Consider the following 26,633-nt stretch of genomic DNA (forward strand, 5'->3'; position numbering starts at 1 on the left):
ATGAAACTTGTGAAGGCGCCCCCCAAGGCCGGGCTGCTGCTCTGTCTGGCGTGCTCCGCCTACGTAATCTACTACGTGATGGCGGTGGTGCGCAAGCCGAGGCTGGTGTGCCGCAGCGGCCACATGCGCCGCTTCATCAGCGTCCAGATGGAGGACGTGGTCAAGGGCTACTACCGCACGCCGGTCTGGTGCGTCAGCGCCAACCTCCAGCGCCTCGTGGGCAGCCTTTACCACGTGAGTGCAACGCACGCCTCTCAGCAGCGGGAATCAATGCCGCGCTTGGCCGAGAAGGCGGACACCGCCCTAATGGTGCGTTACCAGCGCTCAGGGCTCATGCGCACTCACTGCTGGTGGCAGATTTGAAGTGGTTGGGGAAAAAAAGCTGGTGGAGTGCGTTTCTGGTACGATTACACGCTAAGCATATCAAGCTAGGAGCAACGTGACTTGAGTGTAGAATGCGCACAAGATAGGGAGCAGGCACTTTTGATTTTTTTTCCTGGAGGGTCAATAGATGCTTTCAAGGCGCAGCGACTTCCGACATGATGTCATTCGTCTGGAGCAAGTCGCCTCTCTAGCTGGATCAATGACGTACCATTCCCGGGAATGGCAGTGCATTTAATGCGAAGGCAAGATAACCGATCTTTCTTGCTGTAACGTAAATGAGTGCAAGAGACCAGAAACGTAGCAAGGGGCGACAAAGTCAGGTAAGCGGATGAGATGGTTGCTGCTGGGAGAGGAGAGGGTCGATTGGAGAGATATACCGTTCTCCTGCTGTGGACGCAGCTACACCGATGATTGGGACGCGCGATCTTAGAAATTTACGGCACATATTGCTTGCCGTGGTCGTGATACTGGCAAGAAATGCAGTAGCAGATGCGATGTGCGCCCACACGCAGTGCTGGCTGCCGCGCATCAACTACCGTCGCGAGGTGATGCTGCTGTCGGACCGGGGTCAGGTGGCGCTCGACTGGCTCAACGAGAAGGCGCCGGGCCCCGTGGTGCTTCTCGTCGCAGGAGGCTACACGGACAGCCAGAGCCGGCCGTGGCGCTCTCTGCTGCCCGCTCTAGCCGCGCTTGGCTTCCCCTGCGTGGTGGTGAACGGGCGCGGCTGCGGAGGCGTGGCCCTCACCACGCACCGCATCACATACGCGGCCAGCGCCAGAGATTTTGCCGAGGTACTACATTCGAAGCTGGCTGCTCGATCCTTACACTGCTGCACTGCGGTGCTCTGTGGAAGACAGCAGGGTCACGTAATCGGGGCCAAAAGTTTTCAGTGTTCGCTCATCGGTACGGTTTGTGGACAGGTGGTGCCTATGTGCTAGCCAATCCGGAGAGCTATAGGCACTATAGTCAAGGTGGTCAAATGTTTAGGGGAATCCCCCAAGATGGATTACATTTGTAATAAGGGAGTAATTGCTTATTGACATTCATCCGAGCGCAGCCATACGGCTACAAAGGAGCGCTTTCCTTTGTAACCGTATGGCTATGCTTGGGTGGATGTCAGTGAGTAATTACCCTCTCATTACAAACCTACTCCGCCTTGGGAGATTCCCCTAATCATTTGACCAACACTGTTCCCACTTAAGTTATTGATCAATTCGCTCTCGCCCTACCATAAGATTGCCGACCCCGTTAGCTCAGTTGGTAGAGCGACTGCTCCAGTGTAGCAGTGGTCCTGGGTTCGAACCCCGGACCAGGACGAATTCTTACTACTAGAAACTGCGATGTTTCTGAGGAAGCTGTTAGCTTTCCTTTGTTGCCGTATGGCGGCGCTCGGATGGATGTCAATGAGTAATTACTCACTTATTATAGTGAAGGTGCAATCTGGTCATTTCCGTTTTCTAGATGCAGACTGCTTGAAAAGCATGAGCTCCGACACCGGACGCCAGCTGATCAAGCCTACCCAGAGAAACCCGGTCATAACGAGTAAAGGCTGGCGAAGGTGGCTCTTTGGAGCACTGTTTCCATTTGATTTCAGTTTATTAGCTTAAACATCCCACTTTGGTGGTGTTAAAGGGTGGGTGGAAGTACAAGAATTGTATAATTATGACTGCCGCATAGAATCATTGAAGGGATTATTTAAAGGTGTACTGAAGTGGAATCTGAACTCGTATTTTTAACGCTGGAACTCGATCTACACCTCCCAAGCGTTCTTGGAAAAATCGAATTATGGCCCTGTGCGGCCGATTTCTCTTATTTAAATCGGATTGAAGTCGGGCTCTGGCATTTTTTTTTAATTCCCCGCAAACGGTGGGTGGAGTCGACCAACCTTTTAACCAATCCCGTGGCGGCTTGCCGCTCTGCCATCGGCGGGTTGATACGTAGTGATCGGCGAAAGCAAAGAGTACACGCGTATTTTTATTTCTATGGGCCTAATTTGCATCTATGTAGTCTCTGAATAGACCTATTTATTCACGGAAACCAAAAGAAACAAAACAAAAACGAAAGCAAAGTCACCACGCGACTGCCTGAAAGGCACTCCATGCGTTGCTCGACTCCTCCCACCGCATGCGGGGAATTAAAACAGAAAAGGCGGGAGCCGCACGTTAATCCGATTTAATTGGGGAAATCAGCCGCACAGGGCAATAAATCGAAGTGTCTAAGAATGCTGGGAACGTGTAGATTGAGTTCCCGTGGCAAAAAGACGAGTTCAGATTTCTCTTCAGTGCACCTTGAAGCGTTAACCTAGATGGACAAGTGATGGCAGCTCCTTCGTGGGAAAGGTCGTTGCAGTCGGTTGCACTAGGAGGAAAAAAAGAGGCGGAAAACGTGACGTTTTGGGCCCGTACGCAAGTAACTTGTAGGGGGTACAGACCCCGTCAAGCCAAATCCATTTGGGTTTTTGTCTGCACTCCAGTCATCTGTACATGTATTGATGCAAATAAACTTGAATTGAATTGAAATGGCTGGCGCGGTGAGATATGCGGGCTGGTGGGGTTATGTAAGGTGCTCGGCCAAGTCAACTGTAAAAAGGTTATGAAACTGCCTAAGAAAAGAAATGCGACGATGAATAAACCATGCGGCGTGATTCTGAACTTATTCCAGTGTGCTGATGAGAATTTCTTTGTGCGAACTGCAGATAGCAGATGCGTATTCTAGTCTTGGTCTCTGAAGTAATCTGAAGGCGAGAAGTTGAAGAGTTTGAGAGGCGTGCCGTAGATGACGCTACAAAAAACAGTGATCGGTTAGCAGATGCGGCTTCGTTCGAAGAGAGCACCCTTAGGAGACTACAAACTAACACGTACCCAAAACCAGCTAAATTACACCAGTGGTACCCTACACTATACTCTCCGCAGTGGCCACACTGTGGAGAGGTAGCTAACCTCTACCATATGTTGTGGGCATGCCAATTTAATCCCTTAGTTGACCTTATTCCCAACCCCTCGAAGGAGCAGTAGGAGGCTATTCTGCTCAGCGATGATCCTGACCGTCAGCACTGGCTGACGGTCAGTCGTTGGCCCTCTTGGCCCGATGGGACCACTAGGTACTTGTATGAGTGTACAGATTCAAGAGGGAAGTTAGCAACTGTGTAAGTGAAAACTTTGGGATTAAGCCACTGATGAAAAGACATTAGTTCTCGCTTGTTGGGAATTAGGGACTTTGCTTGCCAGCGCTACATGGATGCACGGAGTTAAGGTGATTTTGTAGCTGGCATTAACCACAGGTGTTGGTTTTTTGCGGTATAGCACGAAGTCGTCTGCGAAGAGTCGTAAATTTCAAGAGAGCTGTCAGGGTAAGTCGTTTATAGAGACATAAGGACAAGAGGAAAGCTACTACAGAATCCTGGCGGACGCCTGATTCTACGGGGAGAGGGCTGCGACCATTAAGGAGGAAAAATTGGGAGTGATTAGTGAGAACTTCTTCGATCCACAATGAAACATTAGGATTTAATTTAGTTGGGCTAGTTTTAGCAATAAAGGCCGGTTGGGTACTTAAAGGTGCACTGAAGAGGAATCTGAACTTGTCTTTTTGCCGCGGGAACTCGATCTACACGTTCCTAGAATTCTTAGAAACTGCGACTTATTGCCCTGTGAGGCCAATTTCCCTAATTAAATCGAATTAACGTCCGGCTCCCGCCCTTTTTTTTTTAATTCTGCCTCGTACGGTGGGCGGAGTCGACCAACGCGTGGAGTGCCTTTCACCCAGTCCCGTGGCGGCTTGCCGCTCTGCCATCTGCGGAGTAATACGTAGTAGTCCGTAGTAGCAAATAGTCCGCGCGTATTTTTATTTCTGCGGGCTTATTTTGCGGCTATATTATCTGCGAATGAAACTATTTATTCATGGAAACCTAAAAAACAAAATAAAGCGAAAGCAAAGCCTCCACGGAGCTGGCTGAAAGGAACTTCACGCGTTGGTCGACTCCGCCCATCGTACGAGGCAGAATTTAAAAAAAAGGGCGGGAGCCGGACGTTAATTCGATTTAATTAGGGAAATCGGCCATACAGGGCAATAAGTTGCAGTTTTTGAGAATGCTAGGATAGTGTAGATCGAGTTCCCGCGGCAAAAAGACAAGTTCAGAATCCTCTTCAGTGCACCTTTAACTCAATGCTTTTGCAAAATGCTAGAAAAATAGCGTCAGTCTATGGATTTAGGTCTCGGTTTCTGCTCATTTATTTCCTGGCATAATTTTCTCGAATTATAAGTCAAAATTTTTGTTGGAATGTCAGCACAAGAAAAGAGTATTTGACATCGGGGATCGCAGTTGGATATGCATGCTCCACTGAATAGCATTTCTCCCATGCGCCAGCAGCGTTTTTCTTTAGTTTCGCAGGAACGGAAAATGCATTTTTTTTGTTGCCTAATTTTTTTAATGTCCGTAATCGCAGGGTTTCTGGCGGTTGGAGTGAAAGCTTATTTTCCGGTCGCGTCTCTTAGCACCTTGGTACTATTCGGAAATCCTTCACTGAAAACATGCGTTGCGATACAAGATAGAATAATACGACATTAAATTAAAATGTTTATACTTTTATGGTTTATGGGGGTTTAACGTCCCAAAGCGACTTAGGCTACCAGGGTCGCCGTAATGAAGGGCTTCGGAAATATCTATCACATTGGGTTCCTTAACGTGCGCTGAGATAGCACAGTACACATGGTTCTAGAATTTAACCTTCATCGAAATTCGACCATCGCGGCTGGGATCGAGTCCACGTCTTTCGGGTCATCAGCCGAGCGCCATAACCACTGAGCCACCGCGACGGGACAAAGTTTTTATACTTCCAGTGCTTAAACTCAGCGGAGCCTCGGGGGACTCCTGAGTACTGAGAAGGGATTTGAGAACCCCGTGCTATAATGTAGAGACTGCCTGAATGAGAAGCAGGCAAACATTTTTTTTCTTGTCAGTGCGTGTCGAACAATATTGTTTCGAAAATTTCACCGTGATTTTTAGTAACAACCATTACATGTTTTCTAAAACCTGAGACGGAGAAAAGTAAAAGTTTGGCAGCGCTGCGCTAAGTCTGGGAGATAAAGCGACTCATGAACTCATACCAGGAGTCAGTCCATAGCTGACCACTTAGCTCCATGGCTACAAAATAACAGTGGAAAGCACAGTTCAAAGTATAGCCCCGGCAGTCTTCGCGATTAAAGAAACTTTTCAGCCTCGCCAAAGTCAAAACAGTTTAATAGTATTAAATAGCAGGTTCGTAAGATGTTCCCAATGAACTAAACCCGCCGCTGTGGCTCAGTGCCTTTGGCGTCCGGCTGCTGAGCTCATGGTCACGCGATGGATTGTCGGCCGCGGCGGCTGCATTACGATGGAGGTGAAATGCGAATATTGTCCGTGTGCTTTGCGACGTAAGCGCACGCCAATGTGAACAGGTGGTCTAAATTAACCAAAAGCCCTCCATTTCGGCGTCTATACCCCACATTCAGATCCAGGACATTAAACCCTGGAGACATAAATTCTGTAATTTCGATGGTAGACTTAGGACGCTTAGGTGCCGCCCGAAATCGCGAACGTGGGTTCCATGGTCGTAAGTGAAACCAGGAACGCGCTTTCCAGCTTCACCGTTTCATTAACTTGAGCGGTTAAGTACGGGACAGCCATTAAATGACATGGCCACCGGTCGTCGCTGCAGGTGGTACGCATGGTTCGCAATCGCTACCCGAACGAGTGCCTCCTCGGTGTGGGCGTGTCCCTGGGCGGCCTGCTGGTCTCCCTCTACCTGTCGGTATTGGGTGACCACTCGCAGCTGGACGCGGCGCTGGCCGTGTCGCCGCCCTTCCAGCCCGCGGTGGCTGCCCGCGCCTTGGCCAACCCCTGGGGCTTCAACGTGCTGCTGAACGCTTGCATCACGCGCGGACTCGTGGGCCGCCTGCGAGACAACGAAGAGGTGGTCCGCAGAGCGGTGAGTGCCCCATAGATGAACAAGGGGATGATTTGGCAAGCACGCGCACCACTTCACCAACTAGTCATCTCCTGATATATTGTCACGTTGGTGTTAAGCGGCCGAGGTTCAACATCGGCGTAGTCCAGGACGTGCGCTTCCACAGCACTTCCACAACACACACTTCTTGCTCTTCTTGATTGGACCGTTAGTCTGCACGAGCGCTCGCGTCATTAGCCCCCCTCCTCTGAAAGGATCGACCCGATGCTGAAACGAAAAAGGGGCCTCGAGTAGTGTTGGGGTGTCCTTGCGTAGTAGGGCTTCAGGCGAACCACGTGGGCCACCTTGAGCAGTGGTGGCGTCGAGATGTTAGTCTCGTGCGGAACGACTTCATAACTCAGGGTTCCAAGGCGTCACACAGTTCGGTAGGGACCGAAATAGCGGCGCTAGAGCTTTCCCCTCAGTCGGCGTCGTCGTACTGGGGACCAAACCCAGACAAGATCGCCTGAAGAGTATTGAACAGCCTCCGTAGGCTGTAGCATCCTGGCCCTGTTGGTCCTGAATGCGAAGCCGTGGGTATTGGCGGACAGCTTCGGCCCATTTTAAGAAGGTTGCAGCGTCGCTATTTGGGTGGTCGTTGTCATGAGGCAGCATGGCATCGAGTGTTCTCGTCACCTGACGTCCATAAACGAGGATTAACGGTGGCATGTTGGTGTTTTCCTGTACGGCTGCATTATACGCGAACGTTACGTACGGCAGGACGTCGTCCAAGGTCTTATGTTCGACGTCCACGTACATTCGAAGCACTTCTGGAAGCGTCTTGTTAGTTTGGGGATGAGAAGTTGTCCTACGGAGACTGGTGTGACTAAAACCTAGAATACAATTTAGAAGTTCAGAGGAAAAAGCAGCCCTCTTATGCGTAACCAAAACTTGTGCAGAACCATGATGTAAGACGACCTTATGAACAAAGAACTGGGCTACTTCGATGGCGGTGCTACTCTGAAGAGATGCTGTCTCTGCATAACGCGTGAGATAATCAGTGGTACTATTATTCATGTTTCCCTTAGCCTGATGTAGGAAAGGGTCCGAGAAAGTTTATGCCGACTTGTTTATTTATTTATTTACAGAATACCGGTGTGTCCCGGGAACATTAACGCAGGGGAGACAGTTTTAGAATGATGTAACTGTCACAATAACTCGCACAAAAACATTCAGCGTCAAGGTAATGCAAAACGATACACACAAAAAATAATGAAGACATGTTACATTCATAAATACAGTCGAGAATAAAAATCATGGTGTTCGAAGACTGTAACACATTCTTCTGGAAGCTAGTTCCACTGTTTCACTGTTTTAGGAAAAATGATTTTGCAAACGTATTCGTTTTGCAGTCATCTTCGCACACCTTTTTGGTGTGGTCGTGCCGAGTCGAGGTGTAGGTTGGTTCCGACATATAGTTGCGTTTATCAATGCCTGTTTCGGTATAGCTGATACTGTGGAAGAATTTCAGCCTGAATTTTTTTCTTCTGGCGCTTACTGTATCTCAGCCCAGCACGGCCTTTATTTCAGTGACACTTTGAAAAGGGTTATAATTATTGGAGACAAAGTGTGCAGCCTGATATTGCAGTTTTTTTTTTAATGTATCAAGTAGTCCTAATATGTGTCCAAAATAATGCATGCGTAATCGGGGATAGATCTAACGTGCAAAAAATAAAGTGTTTCGTTAAAGTCGTTGCACGCTGATTTGAAATTTCTGCGAATAAAAAACAACATATTACTTGCTTTAGATATTGACCGCTGGATGTGTGCATTCCATGCAAGTTTCGGTGTGAAATAAACGCGAAGGTACTTGCATTCTGACGCGTTTTTTATTATGTTTTCAACTTCGTATTGTGTTTGAGGTTCGAGGTTTTTTTTTGAGAAACGGACATAATTACATTTATTAATGTTAAGACTCATACTCCAGCGCAGACACCAATTTGCTATTGTCTGGATGTTGTTCTGAAGGATTGCTACGTCTGGTGAATTTATTTCTCTGTACACAACGCAGTCATCATCTGCAAATAGTTTTATGGGGGACTGTATGTAGTCTACAATGTCATTAATAAAAATGAGAAACAGCAGTGGCCCCAGAACACTGCCCTGGGGCAGTCCTGAATATACCGTTATGTACAGTGGTGAGCAGCCTTGTCTAGAGGGCTTGAGCAGTGCGCACTTGGTAACAAAAACCGAAATTAGAGAGCAGCCACCCCTTTACAGGGCAAAGTTTTCGTACCTGCTTTATTTACGAGGCTATCTGGCGCTACTTCCGTGCAAGCGTTGCAGCTGGACCCTAGAGGCTGCCACAAAATCTGGATTTGTTTGCAAGGAAGTGCACCGCCCGAGCGCTCTAGACAAGGCTGCTCACCACTGTACGTGAGCTACCGGCGTTCAGGATCACACATTGTTTACGCTCGTTTAAGTAGTGGCGAATCCAGTGCTGTGCTTTATTGCGTATTTGAAAAGATGCTAGATTAATATTTAATAAATGATGAGATACGGTGTCAAACTCTTTCCTGGAGTCGAGGAATACTGCATTTACGTGTTTATTCTTGTCAAGGCAGTTACCTATAACGTGTTATAACTCAACTAATTGCGTGTTGCATGAGTGACCGTTATGAAAACCGTGCTGCAATTCTGTAAAAAAGTTAATGAATTCGAGGTATTTGAATAACTGTCTGTACAATATAAGCTCAAAAATCTTGCAGGAAGCTGGAGTTAAAAATATATTATCACCTGATTTAAAGATCGGATTAACAACTGTGACCTTCCAGTCCTGTGGAACCAACCCAGTCTCGAACGAGGCTTCACATATAATATAGAGGTATTGTGCTATTATACTGCTGCATTTCTTCAGAACATATAGCGGCACTCCGTCAGGACCCATAGATTTTGAGATGTCCAAATCCTTTAAAAGACAGTCGATGCCATGTGCATCAAAGTTTATTTCGGGCATCTAACGGTCAGAGGCATAGTTAGGAAGAAGTCATGTGGTTGTGACATTTATTAGTTCCCGAGGAAACACTGATTTGAAATACAGATTAAACATATCAACCTTCTCCGCTTCTTTCTTTAGAGTAGCGCCATTAGATTTTAGTCCGGGAACGGATGTGCCATCGGTTCGGCTTGTTTTTATGTATTTGCAAAAGGCTTTAGGGTTTTTTCTTTCTCAGATCTGCCTTTATTCGGTCGATAAATAAGTGCTTTGCTTTCTTGGTTGCCAGCTTTAGCGTCCGGTTCGCATCCTTTAAACTTTGACGGTTCAGTGAACTGTTATTATTAGAACATTTTTTGTACGCGCTTGTAGCTTTCCTTATTAATCTACGAATTTCAGAATTAAACCATGGTTTATTTTTTTTTTTTGCCGTAGAAATTAGTAGGGATGTATTTCTCTAGGAGTTCTTCGAACGGAATTTTGCGAAGGAGGACCTTAAAGCGGAAGGTTGGCATGAATGACACTAACTTTCACTCAATGGCGTCAAAATTACCTTTGCAATATAAGAACACCCACCGTGGGTGTTGAATAGTTCTCGAAAGCACTGGGATGTTTAAGTTCGTAATTACTGCATCGTGGTCACTGAGGCCGGGTTGCGCTGATACTTTGGCCACAATGTTGGGGCTGTTACAGAGGACAAGATCCAGCGTAGCCTGCTGTCTAGTTGGAGACAATAAGTATTTGGGGTAACAGGATTAGCCCGTGAAACAAACTATTGATTCGTGATTTTGTAGTTACTGCCCCATCATTGCTCCAGGTTATGTCCGGGAGGTTAAAATCACCGCCCATAAAAACAGCATCAGAAATCACCGATCAAATATCAGCAGGGCTTTTAATTGGTTTTTCGCTATTACCGGGTGGGCGGTAAATGGATCGAAACGCTAGATTATTTCCCTTAGGGAGGTGCACTCGACACCACACTGATTCCGCATCATTTTCAAATTGAAGTTCTTCACTGGGCAAGTCGTTTGAAATTAAAATAAACACGCCTCCGCCATGTCGGTGTCTATCTTTGCGGTAGGCGGTAAACCCCCGTGGGAAGACTTTTCAGTTCGTGACACTTTTGTCTAACCAGGACTCGGTGCCTAATACAACGTGTGGCTGCACAGTTGCTACCAAAGAAGCGAAATGGTCTGCCTTATTTTTAATTCTTCTGCAGTTTAATAAGAGCACAGAAATTCCTTTAGGTCCAGCCAAAGCGTCGATATGGATTCATTGTGTCTTATCTTGTGCTTGTCATTCCCCGTCATTGGATTGCACAGAAGTTCTCAGTAATACAGGCTGCTTCGTGTCAAAGTCACAAATATGCGTGTCGCCATTTATAATTGCCTTATTATATTTGAGACGTACACGAAATTTCTTGCTTTGTCGTTTTTCTGGCATAACTACACACCAGACGCCGTTTTCCCCGGACAGTGCGTCTGAAGTCTTCCGAGACACTAGAACTGCAGTCTGAATTTTTGCGCATTTTGTAGTACACGCCTTCGTGCTTTCTATCTTGAAAAGTTGGCTATGATCGGCCGGTTTTTCCCTTCCCAGTATGCTCCCACTATATGCGCCCTTTCGACAAGTACTGTATCAAGTTTTAGGTTGTCTTGGCCAACGTCACTGACTAGATCTTGAAATGCTTGCGAAGGCGGCTCAATGGGTTTGAGGAATCCGGTTGGCTTCACGGGGGGAACCTTGCGGTGTTGGCAGTCCCAGCAAGTGCAGAAGTAATATGCAACGTCTGGACCCAGGCGAGCCAGTAGTGCTTGTCTTGAATTCTGGCTTGTGTTCTAGTCACACCAAGATGGCCGGATGATGGCTCGCCATGGAAGGCGTGAAGAATTTCGTTGCGTAGGGTCACACGGACGACCAGCAAGTGTGGCCTAGTGTTGGCAGCGGATTTATTCTTAAAGAGAACACTGTTATGCATGCAGAGAGACGAGAAAGCGCGCCTGAAGACTATAGGAACATTGCGGCTGGCACCTTCAAGATAAGGAATGACGCCGCGGAGATCGGGGTCGGCGCGTTGATGCTCGGTGAAATCGTTGGTATGTATTGAATTCAGGAATACTTCGTTGTCAGCAGCGACGTCCAGAGCTGGTTGCACGGGAGTACGAGATAAGTAGTAGGTGTCTGCGTGGGTGCGACCGGATTTGTAAATGAAGGCAATATCGAACTCTTGAAGTCGAAGGCTCCATCGTGTGAGGCGGCCGGAAGGATCCTTCAGGTTGGTCACCCAGCATAGTTCGTGACGATCGGTAACTACTTTGAAAGGGCAGCCATAAAGGTAAGGTGTGAACTTCGAAACTGCCCACACGTTGGCGAGGCATCCTTTTTCAGAGGCATAGTAGTTGGCTTCTGTCTCCGAGAGTGCGCGGCTGACATAGGCGTTGGCACGTTGTTTATCTCGCTAAACGTGAACGAGGACAGCGCCCAAACTAACCTTGCTCGCATCAGTGTGGACCCTTGTGTCTGCAAGCTCATCAAAGTGCGTCCGCATGGGGGGGGGAGGGTGACTTAAAACGCCTTCTGCTGCGGTGGTTCTCATTTGAACTGTACATGCGCATTTGGCAGATTAGTAAGGGGTGAGGCAATTTAATGAAATTCATCACGAAGCGGCGGTAATACGCGCGTAGCCCGACGAAGCGACGAACTTCCTACTTGTCACGCGGCGGTGGAAAATGGGCAATTTCGGATGTTTTTCGGGATAAGGAAGGCACCTTCTTGATTCTCGATATAGCCTAAAACTTCAACTCTTCGTATGCTAAATGGCATTTTTCGGCTTTTAGAGTAAAGGCCGGGTGACGTTAAGGCCTGCAGTACCACCTCGAGACATGCTCTTCGATAAACGGGGCGAAAACGATGACCTCGTGCAGACAGACCATACAAATTTGCCACTTCTAATCCACAAGAACAGTGTCTATGAGCCTTTGGAATTCGCGGGTGCCGAACAAAGGCCAAATTGCACCACCTGAAACTCGAACAACCCGTCTGGAGTGATGAATGCCGTCATTTCGCGTTCCCTTTCGTCTAAATCAATTTGCCAACACGCAGACATCAGGTTGATGGAAGAAAAATACCCGGTGTTGCATAAGCGATCCAAGGCGTCGTCAGTTCTGGGCAGCGGATACACATCATTTTTTGTAAATCGGTTTAATCGATGGTAGTCAACGCAGACTCGTAAGGTGCCGTCCTTCTCCATAAGCACTACAAGTGCCTCCCACGGGCTCCTAGAAGGGCGAATAACGTCGTTTGCGAGCATCTCTTTCACTTGTGTGCTGATAGCCTCACGTTCTTTAGTAGACACTCGATAAGGTGACTGTCGGAGTGGTGGGATATTTTCATCTGTAATAATGCGATGTTTCGCAACATGCGTCCGCCCGACGCGTGGCGACGACGCGAAGGCACTTCGGTAGCGATTGAGCAGTTACCGCTCTTTGTCTTGCTGCTCGAGTGGCAGGGCTGGGTTAATGTCCTACTCAACCCCAGCCAGTGTGCCGGGCTCTCTGGTGTAAGCGTTGTTATATTGTGCACACACCTAGTTTCACTAAGAGCGCCAATATAAGCCAGAGTAGTCCCTTTGTTAAGGTGTTGGTGTTCGTTGCTTAAATTGGTGAGACGAACAACGACCTTGCTATTTTCAAGGAAGACAACCGCCCTGAAAACGGAAATTCCTCTGTCCAGAAGCAACAGCTGCTTGCTTTCCATGGCACCGTCAATTTGCCGTATGGTCTTGGAGCCGACGGTTACCATTACACTGGAACGAGCAGGCATGGTCACGTGTTCGTCGAGAATGTGCAGCGCCGCTGGGGGAACACTATCGACGGATATGCCCTTCTCGATGGAGAACTAGATAAACTGCGATTGCAGATTAATAACGGCAGTGTTTTTGGTCAGAAAGGCGAGATGCCGAGACTGACATTCCGGGAGCCCTCGGCTATCCCTAGGAACGTCGCCAGGAATGTTTGGCCTAGCACGGTTACCCGCGACGTGCACGTTCCCGTAGGTGTGATCAAATGTCCCCCTGCAGTACGCATCTGTGGGCCGGCCAAGCGGTTGTGACCTTTTGTAGTGCCATGGCGAATTGTCCACTGAGCCCGGAATAATCGGCGCCGGTATCCACCAGCGCGGTTACATCTGCGCCGTCAACCGAAATAAAGAAGTCGGCAGTTGATGATGTCTTACTTTGGGGATGTCAAGGCGTTCGGACTCGGCTGTGGTGCGTCGAAGGAGTCCGGCATCAAGGAAAGCCATCGTGGCCACGGAGGGGTGCGTCAGGACATCGGCTAGTTTTGAGGTACGTTGGCTGATGAATCGTCGGTACGGCTACGGAATTCGGCGTTGGTTGGGAATTGTCTTGTGGCGATGGAGTATCTTGCACATTGTGTCGTTGAGCAGCCGCACCTCCAGAGGCCGCTGCATCTAGTTTCCCCTACGGGGACTCCAAGACTGCAGCTCTCGTCCTTGGGAACTGTAGCGACGCGGAGATGGTGATCAAGAGAAACGGCGCTGTACGGAGTCCGCTTGCGAGATGCAATCCGCGATCTCCTGCGGTCGTTCTCCACACATCGGACGAGTACAGCCGACGGAGAATAATCTAAAGCCAGTATCCTTGTATGGGCAGCGGCGCCAAGCATGTCCTGCCTCACCGCAGTGGTAGCACAGCGGCTGATTGTCTGGCGCTCTCCAGACATGCGTTCTGCGGCGTCCTAGGCGCTGGGGAGAGTTCGGCTAGAGAAGTTCAGTGCGTGTAGCGGTGGAGGCAGGTGCGTCGTAACGTGGGTTCGGCTGGGACGGAATGAAACGACGTGTCACGTCGGCGTACCTGAGATTGGGGCGCTGTGGCTGCGCAGGGCAGGGTAATGGTGCACTCGTGCCTAAAGCTTGTTGCACCTCCTCACGAACAACGTCAGCAAGCGTGGCAACCTGAGGCTGTCCCTTAACCGGGAAGAGCTTCGCCAGTTATTTTTGCACTAAGGATCGAATAATCTCGCGTAGAGATTCTGCCGAGTTCATCGTGGCTCCCTCTACAGTGGCAGTTCGCATCGATGCCGCTGCTCCTTTACAATGTCACTGGGGGACTTTGAACCAGGCCGGTGAACAGCTGCTCATTAACCCCTTTCATCAGGAAGGTCACCTTCAGTCCTCCGACATGCTTGAGTCCACACGTGGAAAGAGACTCTTCATTTCCTCGGCATACACCGTCACCCTTTCGTTAGGGAGTTGATTTCGGGCCTTGAAAAGCAGGTCAGCCTTCTCCTTGCGTAACGTTCTGTCTTTGGAGACTTAGAGGAACTCGGTTTTGAGCATAACCCACGTTCGAAGGACAGATTCATTGTTTTCAATCCAAGACCTCGCGTATTCTTGCAGGGCGATATAAACATAGCGCATCTTGCAGTCAGCGGCCCCACCATTGTAGAAGGCCTCTTGATTGTGGCTTTCGTCTTCACGAGCGCTGGCGTCAATATTATAAAAAATATGAAAGGAAAATTGTTTAGGTAATGAAGATTAGGTATTGAATGAATAATGTAACGCTAGGTTTTCCGCGCTGGATCAGAAACTTAATGATGGTTGACCCACGCCGGGAACCGCGTTAACCTTCCTCTTTAAACAGCGAGGTCTTTTAACGACGAGGTTCGATGTGGCGCGTCAGGTCGGCACGCATTTCAGGGGGGAGTACTTGCTCCTTGCTGAGCTAAGTAACTAAAATTTGTTGATTAGTGAAGTTTCCTCTTACCCATAATCCCCACATGAAGGTAAAGTGAAATAAAATCCTAAAAAAATGGTTTTGCGCTTCACTTCTGCGCCAACGGCCGTGAATGTATTTGTGCTAGGCTCGAACACTCATTGAGAGTTTAACAGTGAAACCATTATGACATCACGGAAGTCTAAATAAGAACAAGATTATAAGGGTGGTGAAATTATTATTCATATTTTAAAAGCTACATCCTGATTGCCAAAAATCAACAATCGAGCTCGTCGCTCGAACGCTCTAAACAGGTGTCTGGACGACTGTACTGCTTCTTTCTTTTTGTGCGTAATATAAAGCTAGCAAGCACGATCCTCTGTTCTGATCGCGGCTTCTGCAGCTCGCTGTGGAACATGAAGCCATTATTGAAATGCAACCTGGCACCCACTTACAAGAGTGGCTGCCAGCTTTTTTTTTTAATAACCAAACTGTGTTCTCTACAAATTCTAATTTGAAAGTGTGCCCTGCGGTACTGTCGTGTGATAAAGGGGTGTATATCAGTGGAACTTCCAGTAGCTGCATCGAAACCGCCATATCACGAGTGTGCCTGGTGTCGAGACACCACTTATATCTGCAGGCACGACAGTTTCTGTGTTTCCTACCGGCGCGTTCCTGTTTATCGAGAACGCCGAACACTTTGCGCTGCGATGTAGTCACATCCAACAATTCTGGAAAAAGTATTTTTGAGTGGGAAACAGTTGATCAAAGGATTTTTTTTTCAGAGAGTGTAAGATTGCACTACAACAGTCAATACAACCGCATATCACCCAACGGCAGTCTTTAATTTCTTTTTTCTATTAACGTTTTAGCTATCGTCATAAGCGTTCCCCATTGGCGTTCTATGAGAGTCTTAACTGTTCAATGCGATCGATGGAAACACTTTAAAAGTATGAATGGAGTTTCAATATTTCCATAATAGTATCCTATAGGTGTCCAATTTTCAGAATTTTTGTCGGAGAAGGTTTATTTATTTATTTATTAATACCTTCAGGGCCCCTGGGGCATTACAGAAGGGAGTGTATGCATGAAATATACATACATAAAAATACAGAAAAAGTATGAACAACAACGCAGCAGAATGCAGATTGCTGGCAGTAAGCATATTCTTCAAGTGCAGATCTGAAGAAAACAGAGTTGGTATATTAGGCAATTGAGGTGGGCATGTGATTCCATTTATTGCTTGTCTCGGGAATAAATGAGTGAAAATTCCATGCGACAAAAGGGGACGCCTACTTTACGAGGGTGGTCTCTATGGGATGACAAAAGGGGACGCCTACTTTACGAGGGTGGTCTCTATGGGATGAAGTGTATTCAGGTTCAGCGAGAAGCGCTACTTTAAGATGGTGATTGTGATGATAAATTTTGTGCAAGAGAGATAAGCGAGACACTTTTCTTCGAAAGGAAAGAAGTGGAAGGTTAAAAGTAGCTTTCATAATTTATACACTGGATAAACGAGAGTAGGTGTGGAGCATGAATATTGCACAGCGATTTTGTACAGACTCCAACGTTTGAGTGTGGCATTCAAGAGCAGAATCCCACATCAAGCATGCATATTCCTGTTTTGGGCGTACGAGTGATTTACAGAGTTAAAGTTTTAAGGTGGACGATGCAGTTGTGAAATTTTGTCTTAAATATCCAAGCATGCGGTTGGCGTTGCTGCAAATGAAGTTGATGTGTGTTTTCCAGGACAGATTGTTGGTTATGTAAACGCCTAGGTATTTTTGAGATGTTGCGTGTTCTAGGGAAATACCTTCACGGTATTTCACAACACAAACATAAGGCGTGTTTCGGAGAAGTCACATTGCTTTGCACTTATTAGGGTTAAGGCGCATTTTCGAGGTGTTATAACGGTCTGATATATTTTTTTAATGTGAGAATGGTGTTTGGTGGAATCAGAGATTGAAGAGATTCTTCTAGAAATTACGCATTCATCGGCGAACAATCTAATTGAAGAGTTAATGTGGTCAGGCAAGTCGTTAATGTAGATAAGGAAAAGTAATGGTCCCAGCACAGAACCTTGGAGTGAAGTTCGCGGTGCTATACATTGTTTTGCCTATCGGGTTCACGTCAGTGGAATGCTCGTGACGTTCTTTCTCTTGTGCCCTCCGCACAACTGCAGAGAAGGGGGTGTGGCACACTCGCTACCCAGCGGGATAAGTGGCGCCGGATAGCGGAGGATTACGGGAAAGGTCAAACTCCCTTCAGACTCGGATACGTTGGGTCGCATCCTGTTGTGCGCGTGCTTGCGGCGAGGCGGATCCCCGTCACAGTGCGTGGCTTTTGTCCCGTGTCTGCAGCGGCGTGTGTTGACAGCTTGAAGCGCGGTCAACAGGGTATTGCCACGCTAGCTGCAGGCATGGGGAGTGATGATGCTGAACAGATGAGTTGAAGTGACTTTCCTGGAACTTGGGTCAACCGGACTTTGAAATAATCTGCATGATGGGAAAGTGAGAGTGTTCGCGAAGCTCGCAGCAGGAAGGCATAATTCTCCAAAATATTGATGGTTGAAAGTGTACATATGTGTACAGTGTTTGTCGCGATCAGTTACCTTCTTTCCCCAGTCATTGATTGGTTGTGCTGTCCTTTCCGAATTATTGATTGGTGATGTTTTCCTTTCCCCAATAAATTCCCCAATAATTTATTGGGTGGATGTTTGTGCAGTTACGTGATTTTTTTATTCTCCCCACCGAGGTCGGGGACATAGGGTTTAAAACCAGCTGTTTCGGCAGAACCGAGAGCTGATTTCGTCACGTAGAACTACGAGTCAGGCAAGCGTAAATATTTTTCTCCTTGCTTGTATCTTCCTTTGTGTTATTAATGGCTATTAAAAGTTAACCTCCCCAGAACTGTCCTCTAGCAATGTGATAGAGCAATTCGAATCTGCAAGACGTCAAGCATTCTTCAACAATCATCACCAACCCAATTTCCCTCTACAAGATCCAGAGGGGACTTCATCTCTTGGGGTACAGCGGAGTAAACTGGAGAGGCAGAAGAGTCAGAGTTATTGGCATATACACACTGTGTTCCGTTGAGAACAAAATATTCGATCCATGATTAAAGGTTGGGATAACTGTTAAGCCTGCTAAGCTTCTAAAAAAGTAATTGATGGTTAAGGAGATCAAATGCTTTGGAGAAATATAGAAATATGCAGTCGATGTAGGATACAGAGTCTATGATAGCAACAAGGTCATCAGTGAAGAATATGAGCTGTGACTCAAATGAAAAACACTTGCGAAACTCAAGATGATGTGGTGTAAAGAATGAGTTATTTTCAAGAATATTAGCAATGTTGGAATAGAATATATGTTCGAAGATTTTGCATAAAACGCTAGTTAAGGAAATTGCTCTATAGTTAATGGGTGAAAGCGCGTCACCAGACTCAAGTAACGGTACCACCTTGCCCATTTTCCAATCGTTTGGTAGCACAGAAGAATACAAATATTGAGTAAGCAGTTTAGAAAGGATTATGGACGAGTACACATCAGTACTCTTCAAAAACTTCAAGTTAATACCGTCTAAGCCCGAGGACAAAGAGAGTTCTAAGTTCCTAATTAAGTTCTGCGCACCGTCCGAGTCAATAAGTACAGTGTGCCTGGGAGGAAAATTCACGTAATCGATAACAGGCAGAGAATTAGACTGCAGTCGCGAAAATACATTTGCAAATACTTCATTAGGTGCATCACAGCGTTTTTCACTAAGAAAAACAACGCAATTTTCATTGCATATAAAGTTATCATGCTGTATTTTGCGCCACTAATAATGTTCCAGAATTTTTTAGGATCTGTAACCAGCAAAGAAGGCAGGATCGTTTGAAAAAATTCCCGTTTAGCGACCTTCATTGCACTATTGTATAGAGAGTTAGCTGTCAGATAGGCAACCCAGACACCATGTGTACTGCTAAATTTTGCCTTGTGAAACAATCTCTTCTTTTTATTTAGTAGCCGTTTTAAGGAAATGTTTAACCACGGGTATCGCTGTCTGCCCGATATTACACGTAGGGGTATGTACTTATCTGTTTGGGAATTGACGTTTTTCTTAAACAACGGCCAGTGTCCTTCGAGAGTACGTGCAAAAAAATGTGGTAGGTATTCATCCAAAAATGTTCCGAGTTCTCAATTTATCGAAACGAACTCTGACTTTTTTAATTTCTCATGAACTTTGGCCCTGGCGTGGAGCGAGTCACGGTGCCTGCAAACGACAGTAGAATAATACTGTGGTCTCTAAGATCTGGTAGAAAATTGAGTGAATGAACAACATCGCGCGAAATAGCCATAATCGGGTCTACGATATTGGAAATAGCTGGCGTGGTTCGTGTTGGTTGCGTTATGATCTGCGAAAAGTTGAAATCAGAGAAGACGTTTAGAAATGCTGCGGTTTCTGTGGTTTCAGATGACTGGTCTGACGCAAACGGAACGGGGGCGGACCAACTTATTTAAGCTAATTAAAATCGCCCAGCAGGAAAATAGGTGAATTTGGGAATGTGACGACGATATTATTTTATCCGTCATGAAGATCGGTGCAAAAGGAGGATGATGAAGTAGAGGGCCGGTAGCATGTGCAGAAAACCACGTCACAGTGGTTAATGAAAAATGCGCTCACCTTTTATAAGGAGGAGACGATAGGAATAGGAAAACTGCGAATATGGTCTGCAATGGCAGTTCGCACACCTCCGTCATATCTAAGAGCACGATCATATCCATATATGCTAAATGGCTGTTCACAGTTGAAAAGTTCGTTGTTTAAAATATTTGCGTTGAGCAAAGTCTTAGTGAGCATGCAAACATTGGCTCTACAAGTTTCAATGTGGGAGCACAGGTCATCCCGTCCGTTCACTAGGCTTAGAATGTTTGAAAAAAGAAAACAAATTTTACTTGCAGAATCACGAGCACAGTTTGATTGCCAAGATAAAGGTGAATCGTTTTCAGGCGATGCAGAATCGGCAGCACTGACATGCGCAGACGTATCACTAAGATTATCATATTCGCGTTAACACTGTCCGTCGAAGGGAGGTAGATAAACCATTTTTCGTTGATGAACAGCTTGTTGTATCGAATTCAGATCTGCTGACCGCTGGCTTCACCAAAGGCACATAGTTTTTTTCGCGATGTGCGAGTAGCCGGACAGTAGTCTTCGCAAACACTGACGCCTGATGATTTTAGTTCTGACCTATCGGAAAAAATTGTTTAGTTGGTTTTGAAGCTCGAGAACTTGGCTATCACCGGACGACACTTGTTTGGAACAAACTTGCCCAACCTATGTGCTCGGGTAGTGGTTTCTTCACCTAGCTGCATGTTTAATGACGATAAAGAAGCGTCGCTAACATTTTTCCGAATCCACCCGATTCCGACTGCTGATCAATAAAACCGCAAAACAGCGAGTTTTCACGCCTTGATCTGTATTGGAGTTCGTCTAAACGTCTACTAGTGGCGCTCGTTTCGGTGTGAATAGCGTCACATACTGTACAGGCAAAAATTAAGGGGGCACTTTGACTGTCTAAAGTGCGTAGAGGCGGAAGCGTTTTCCGCACCACTTTCGCTGCTTCTGTGGCACTGGTGGCGTCACATATAAGTGAGTACTAATTACTAAGCGATGACAAACCACTAATGAATGGTTAATTACTGATTAATGCCTGAATACTAATTAACTGCTAATTAATGACGCTTAAGCTTCGCCTTTAGGAGTGGAACGCGACAGCGTGCTGTAGCGCTGCCAGCGAGTCCACGGAACGCCACCACCCGTTCGGTGCGATGCCTTGCGCTTTGAACGCAACGCTTTTTGCGGAAAGGAAATGCAGCAGTAATTCTCTGTCATCTTGGTGGACACCTGAACCGAACCATAGAGGAAGGGAGGAATTGGGAGTGAAAGAAGACAAAGAGGACCCGTAATGAAGAAAATGAAAATTGTATTTGAGGAAAGGAAATTACGCAGTGCCTGTCTCACATATCTCGGTGGGCAGCAGTCAAAATTCAGAGAGGGCACTTTTTTGACCTAAAGTGTGGTCACTGATGTGTGGTTAAGATGTTCAGCTTCGCATCTAAGAGTAGAACGCAACAGCGTCTTGCAGCGCTGCCAGGGAGTCCATAGAACGCCTTCGCCCATTCGGTTCTACGCCTCGCTCATCGGTAAATTGGTTTTTGAGGAAAGGAAATGTATCTGTCTCTCGTATCTCGGTGGACACCTAAACCAAGCCGGAAGGGAGGGAGGAGGATGGGAGTGAGCGAAGACACCGCATTTACTAGACGCGCCTTTGTTCATTCCAAACCATCGAGCTAGCATGGCGGAGTGGATAGCATGCTCGTCTCGCACGCCGAAGACCGGGGTTCGATTCCCGAGCTCGACCAATTTCCTATTCGATTTTAATTATATGGCCTGACTAGAAGACTTAATTAGGCTAATTGGGTAATTAAGCAATTAACCAAGCTCAGTCCCACTTGGCGCATCACTACACGATCCCTTCAATTGGTTGCATGGTTACTAGCCAAAGTACAATTGGCCCCGTTTGAAATTCGCGCACTTTGAGGTCACGACCATTTCGACTAGTTGAAAAGCGTAACATTTCTGTCGACAACTGCTGCTTACAACGATGAGACATTAAAGGCTTCTGCCCTAATATCGTTTTCGTAGTAGGAATGTGAAGTAGCAACTTTAGCTTCCACAGCCATTAGTCGGTCATAAAAGTTGCTCATTAGCTGTTCGAGATTTAGTTGAATTTCAGTCATTTCGCAAATCTGGGACAGGACTTCTCAGTAGTTTTTGTGCATTTTGCCATTCAGTGCTTTCACTGAAGCTATAACGTCGTTATGACTCTTACTAGGATCATCCTTGGGGGGCCGGGGTTTAGTTCGATATCCCCACCCAAAAGAAGGGATTTCAACACATGCAGACATTGAGTACCAGGGCTAAACAAAGTATTTGGCCATAGAAAGAGAAGAAGGTGTGCATTGTTTGTGCGTTTAGAGTACAAGGAAGGATTCGGACTAACCTGCATATCAAAGCAGATGAAGTTTGGCGCGTCCGCATAGCTGCTGCTCTCTCATGCCCACAGAGGAACCAGGCGTGCAGTATGTGGTTAAACGTGCTCCGGGGACATGATGCTTCCGTCGATGGGGCTTACGTCAAGGATGAGGACAACGTGAACCGATACGCTTCGGGTGGTAGAAAACGTCGCAACTGGACAACGCTCATCTGTCGGTAGCGATGTGCTGCGCATACGCCACAGATCCGGCGGGATCGGTGAGATGAAATCTGGCGAAGGACAGCTGGATCCGCAGGCCAGTAATATCTGCATCAGAAAGCTGAAGTTTTGGCTCGTCCGTATAGCTGCTGCTATTTCATGGCCACTCATGGCATGCTGGACATGTTTGAAGGTCGTGTAGTATACACGACGCTTGCGCTCGACTATACATCGAAAACTCTACGGGAGCCGCCCCGGTGGCTCATTGGTTATCGGCTACCGGCCAGAAAGACGCGGGCTCGATCCCGGAAGCATCGGAAGCAGTTCAATGGAGGTGAGGTGCTAGAGGCCCGTTATTAATCCCAGCAAGTCGAAATTATCTGGAGGCCTCCACTACGTAGTCCCTCATAACCTGTGGCAGTTTGGGGCGTTAAATGCTATAAAAACGAAACAAAAGCTCCACGCACACAATGCTGTTGTAAAGATACGCCCTTGAAATTGAGGCATGAGTGTCCTCTCAAAGTGTTGCTTTGCTGTAGGAAGTGTAAATATATTTCGGAAAGCAGTAAGTAATTATCGCTTGTTTGAAACCTTTCAAGAAGACAGCACTTGATTTCCGCAGGAGCATGACCGCTGAAAACGGCACAACCTTGCGTGTCTGTACCCGTACCGTGAAATAAAGTTTTCCGTGTGTGTACGTTGCTTCGACCCCCTAACCGTCAGTCACCCCTGTCGAACAGGGTCGTCATAGTGGAATTTAAACAACAAAACGTTTTAGAATTCATGCTTTCCGTTGCTCTGGCGGCAGTAAGAAAAAAGGGGTGAGAGAGACGAGCAGAAAGTCTGCTCCCCCTCTAAACTCGCATGTTTCGTGGGGCCACGTCGTAAAGTGCCTCACTGCTTACGGTCACCTCGAAAAACCTAGAAGTGCGCCCTCGGAACCACTAACGCGCGTGATGTATTAGTGCAGTGGTACCTTCGTGTTTTCGCGCAGTTAGTCGTTGCAACTTGCGGGCGAACTAGCGCATCCTACGTTTTCTTGCGTTGAACATGCATGCGCATCTCTTCATATGTATACAAGAATTCAAAGCATTGATTACTTAATAAATGACGTTTTCTTCGGCTCTATAAAATCATTACTCATGAGACAATATAGTTTGCCCACATGAGTGTTCATCACAAGGACCTCATCTCTTTGTATTTATTCACTAATAATACCTTTTCCACTTAATTAGCAGGTAATTAGTCTTAGTCATTGATAAGTATATAGTCATTAATCAGTATTTAGCCATTAATTAGTAATTTGTCATTACTTTGTAATTAGTCACTGTTTATTCGTGACGTCATCCAGTTGTGACGTAACCAGTGCCACAGAGGCAGTCAAAGTGGCGCGGGAAACGCTTTCACCTCTACGCACATAAGGCAGTCAAAGTGCCCCCTGAATTTTTTACATATACTCTTGTCTCACGAAGCACGACAACAGCAGAAGTGGGTACATATAGAAAGAATCAGGCCGCTTCGATTGCAGCGAATACTTTTACTTACCATCATGAAAGGCTGGCGCCCGCTTTGGGCTGTGCGCAATGCAAAATTGCCAAAAAAAAACAAAACAAATGATTGAAATGTTAGCAGCACCGCTAAGAACAGACCTGCGCAATCCGTGTTGCAGTCAGAAAGTGAAGAAGTGCACCAAAAAACAGCATGCAGCACAATCTGGAGCTATTCGTTCCTTTTTGGAGAGGCTGTAATACAATGCCTCTTCTGCGGCTCCACAGAAGGAGCTAATGCATGTTCGCTGCAGACGCGAAGGCCCGGTCACACACAGCATCTGGTTTCACATGCACCACTTGCGCCGACATGGCTGGCTCCCGTAGACACTGGCTTTGGGCTGTTGTGTTTGGAGCCTTGGATGACCATACACGTTGTCGCCCTGGCAGCACTGTGCTGAGCTGAGCTTGAAAAATAAACTGCAAACGTTATGCACGCACTAGCACTAGCATGATTACGCCGCAGCGGCATGCAGAACAAGATTACTGAATGGAAAACGTAGATTGCGCGTGTAAAAAATACCTACAAATCTTGAGTCCTATTGAGGAAATTATTAGGGCTTCTTTTTAGTTACAAAGAATATAGTTACGTGGTACTAATACCCTCTGGCGCATGTGCAGTGAGCTGATTATAAAAATGCTTTTACACCCTTGCAACATCGATGTTCAAGCTAGCAAGGAAAAGGAGGAAGACAAAAAAAAATCAGTTTTTCGGCTTTTTCTGAAAGTGTGAATTGCTCATCTGTATTCAAAAATAATTCGACGGAGTGAAAGGAGATGAGTTGTTCCCAGTCCTCGTAAACTACTCTTCGGAACCGTAGATCAGACAAATTAAACTTAATAGCCTTCGCCGTAACTCGTTCCCTGACATTCCTTGTGGCGTGTTGTTTGATCGGCGAGACGGGCAAGTGGCGTTACCTTAGCACACCGATTACATGTCAAAATGAGGTGAGAACAGAAAACTCTCACAGGTTTCCGTAGGTTGGCTGGCGACAGTAGATATAGTAAGCGAATGCTGCTCCAAATTGTACAATATTACCGCCCAGAATACCGTACAAAGCGCTTTCAGCGACGGGGCGAATAACGCAAAGTTCTGCTATATTCGCCCCTGGAGACTTCCGGAAACGCCTAACCTCTCTTGATGTTATATTTAATCGAAAAATGTGGCACTGGATTCTGAAATAATACCGCAGACGAACTTGCTACATGCGGCACCACATCTACCGGTGTGGCACGGGTATGAGAAACTGGGAGGAAGATATCCGTTCGGTGGCGCGTTTCGCAAATGGCGCCTGGGCAGCTAGCTGTCCAACGTAGGAGGCTACCCTGTTGGCAATGCGAACGCAGGAAAACGCTGCAACGTTGTGAGCAGCTGTAAACCAACATGCTTTCAATAGAGAAGGCCAGTCAATGAATAATCTGTGCTTCCCTGTGGATTTTCAGCCGTGAATAAGCAATAAGTATCAGGTCTACGAAAACATGGGCTTCACATTTGGCATCAACAGCGCAAAATGTTCCTTCTAAAGAAGGATTAACCTGAATTGATTTCCTTTTTTTTTGCAGCAAGTGTGCCGCAAATCTTTGAGTGTTCTTAGACCGCGCAATGTTTTCTGCGCAGATGAAAATCCGGTCTGATGAAGTGTTCAGCTGCTGGACCCTTGCTTCGTTTGACAAGCATTACGCAACCCCGGCTTTCCGCTTCCGATCGGTGGAGGACTTCTACGAGAAGTGCAGCCTGAAGGTACGTGCAGGGGAGAAAGTAACAAATTACGCCCTTTGGGAGGACCAGGCGAAACTGGTCTTTTTGCTTTGAGTAGTTGTGGAATTTCCAAAGCAGGCCTCAGGATATGAGGGTTCATCAGCACCTTAATTTTCTTCTGCGAGCTTTCAGTATATGGCGAGTTTGATTCTCCGCTGATGTGACTGTTTAACTTCTGAGCAATTACACTCTTGAAAGATAAACAACGAACAACGCCAGAAGCTTTGCAAAGTATTTCCTACATGCAGCTATCCTCGCATTAAAGGCTGTGTTTGTGAGGTGGCGAAACTGAAGAGAGCATAAGTGTACGGTTTGTCTTAGGATAGTAGGTAACTATGTATAGGTCCACAGTTTTCTGGCATTTTAGGAAAACTGGTGGCAACTTTAATTGCGGCTGTAGTCCCTGTGGCTCATTAAAGTTCAAAAGTAATAATGAACCCCAGATCTCTGGAAGGCCAGTCCCCATGCCCAGTTTCCCAAGTCAGCAGGCCGGCATCGCTATAAGCCCGTTCCTTGAAGGTGGCGAAGGCGGGGCGATAAATCACTAGGGCCACCCCATAGGACGTGGTGCGCGGTGGCTTCACTAAGAAAATCGGGACCGAACTGACAAATGTCTGAAAAGGGGATAAAGAATCATGGCTGACCGCGCGAAGTCTGAATCCACGAAGTATAGTTGTAGTCCAAGAGATGACGTGAAAGCTGAAGAACCACAGGCACGCTGTACTGCTACCCTATAGTAATCCGACATCGAATCGCATGCAGGGAAGGCTGGGCACGGTGCGGCGCCCGCTGGTCTTCCTCGTGTCGGCGGACGACTCCCTGAACCCAGAGAGTACCCTGCCCGAGGACGAGGTGCTCAACTCTCCTTGGCTGGCCGCCGTGGTGACTCCCCGCGGGGGACACATGGGGTTCGTGGACGGCTGGTTGTGGCCCCGCCAGCCCTTCTACGTGGAAAGATTTGTGGCCGCCTTAGCCGTGGGACTGCGCAAGGTTGTGAAGGCGCGCGGCATTCGCGTGCTTCATACCCTGGGGGACGACGCCTTCACGAGGGAATAA

General features: G+C 47.0%; 1 protein-coding gene across 1 annotated transcript; it reads left to right on the forward strand.

Annotated features, from left to right (window-relative positions):
- On the forward strand, positions 1–26,633 carry LOC149354074 (protein ABHD1-like). The gene is made up of 5 exons (XM_089575918.1): positions 1–234; positions 897–1,175; positions 6,078–6,347; positions 25,437–25,559; positions 26,340–26,633. Exons 1-5 carry the CDS (start codon positions 1–3, stop codon positions 26,631–26,633), a joined length of 1,200 nt encoding a protein of 399 aa, XP_089432044.1.

Source organism: Amblyomma mixtum, chromosome 3 (assembly GCF_055824585.1).
Source record: "Amblyomma mixtum isolate Tamu chromosome 3, ASM5582458v1, whole genome shotgun sequence".
Taxonomy (NCBI): domain Eukaryota; kingdom Metazoa; phylum Arthropoda; class Arachnida; order Ixodida; family Ixodidae; genus Amblyomma; species Amblyomma mixtum.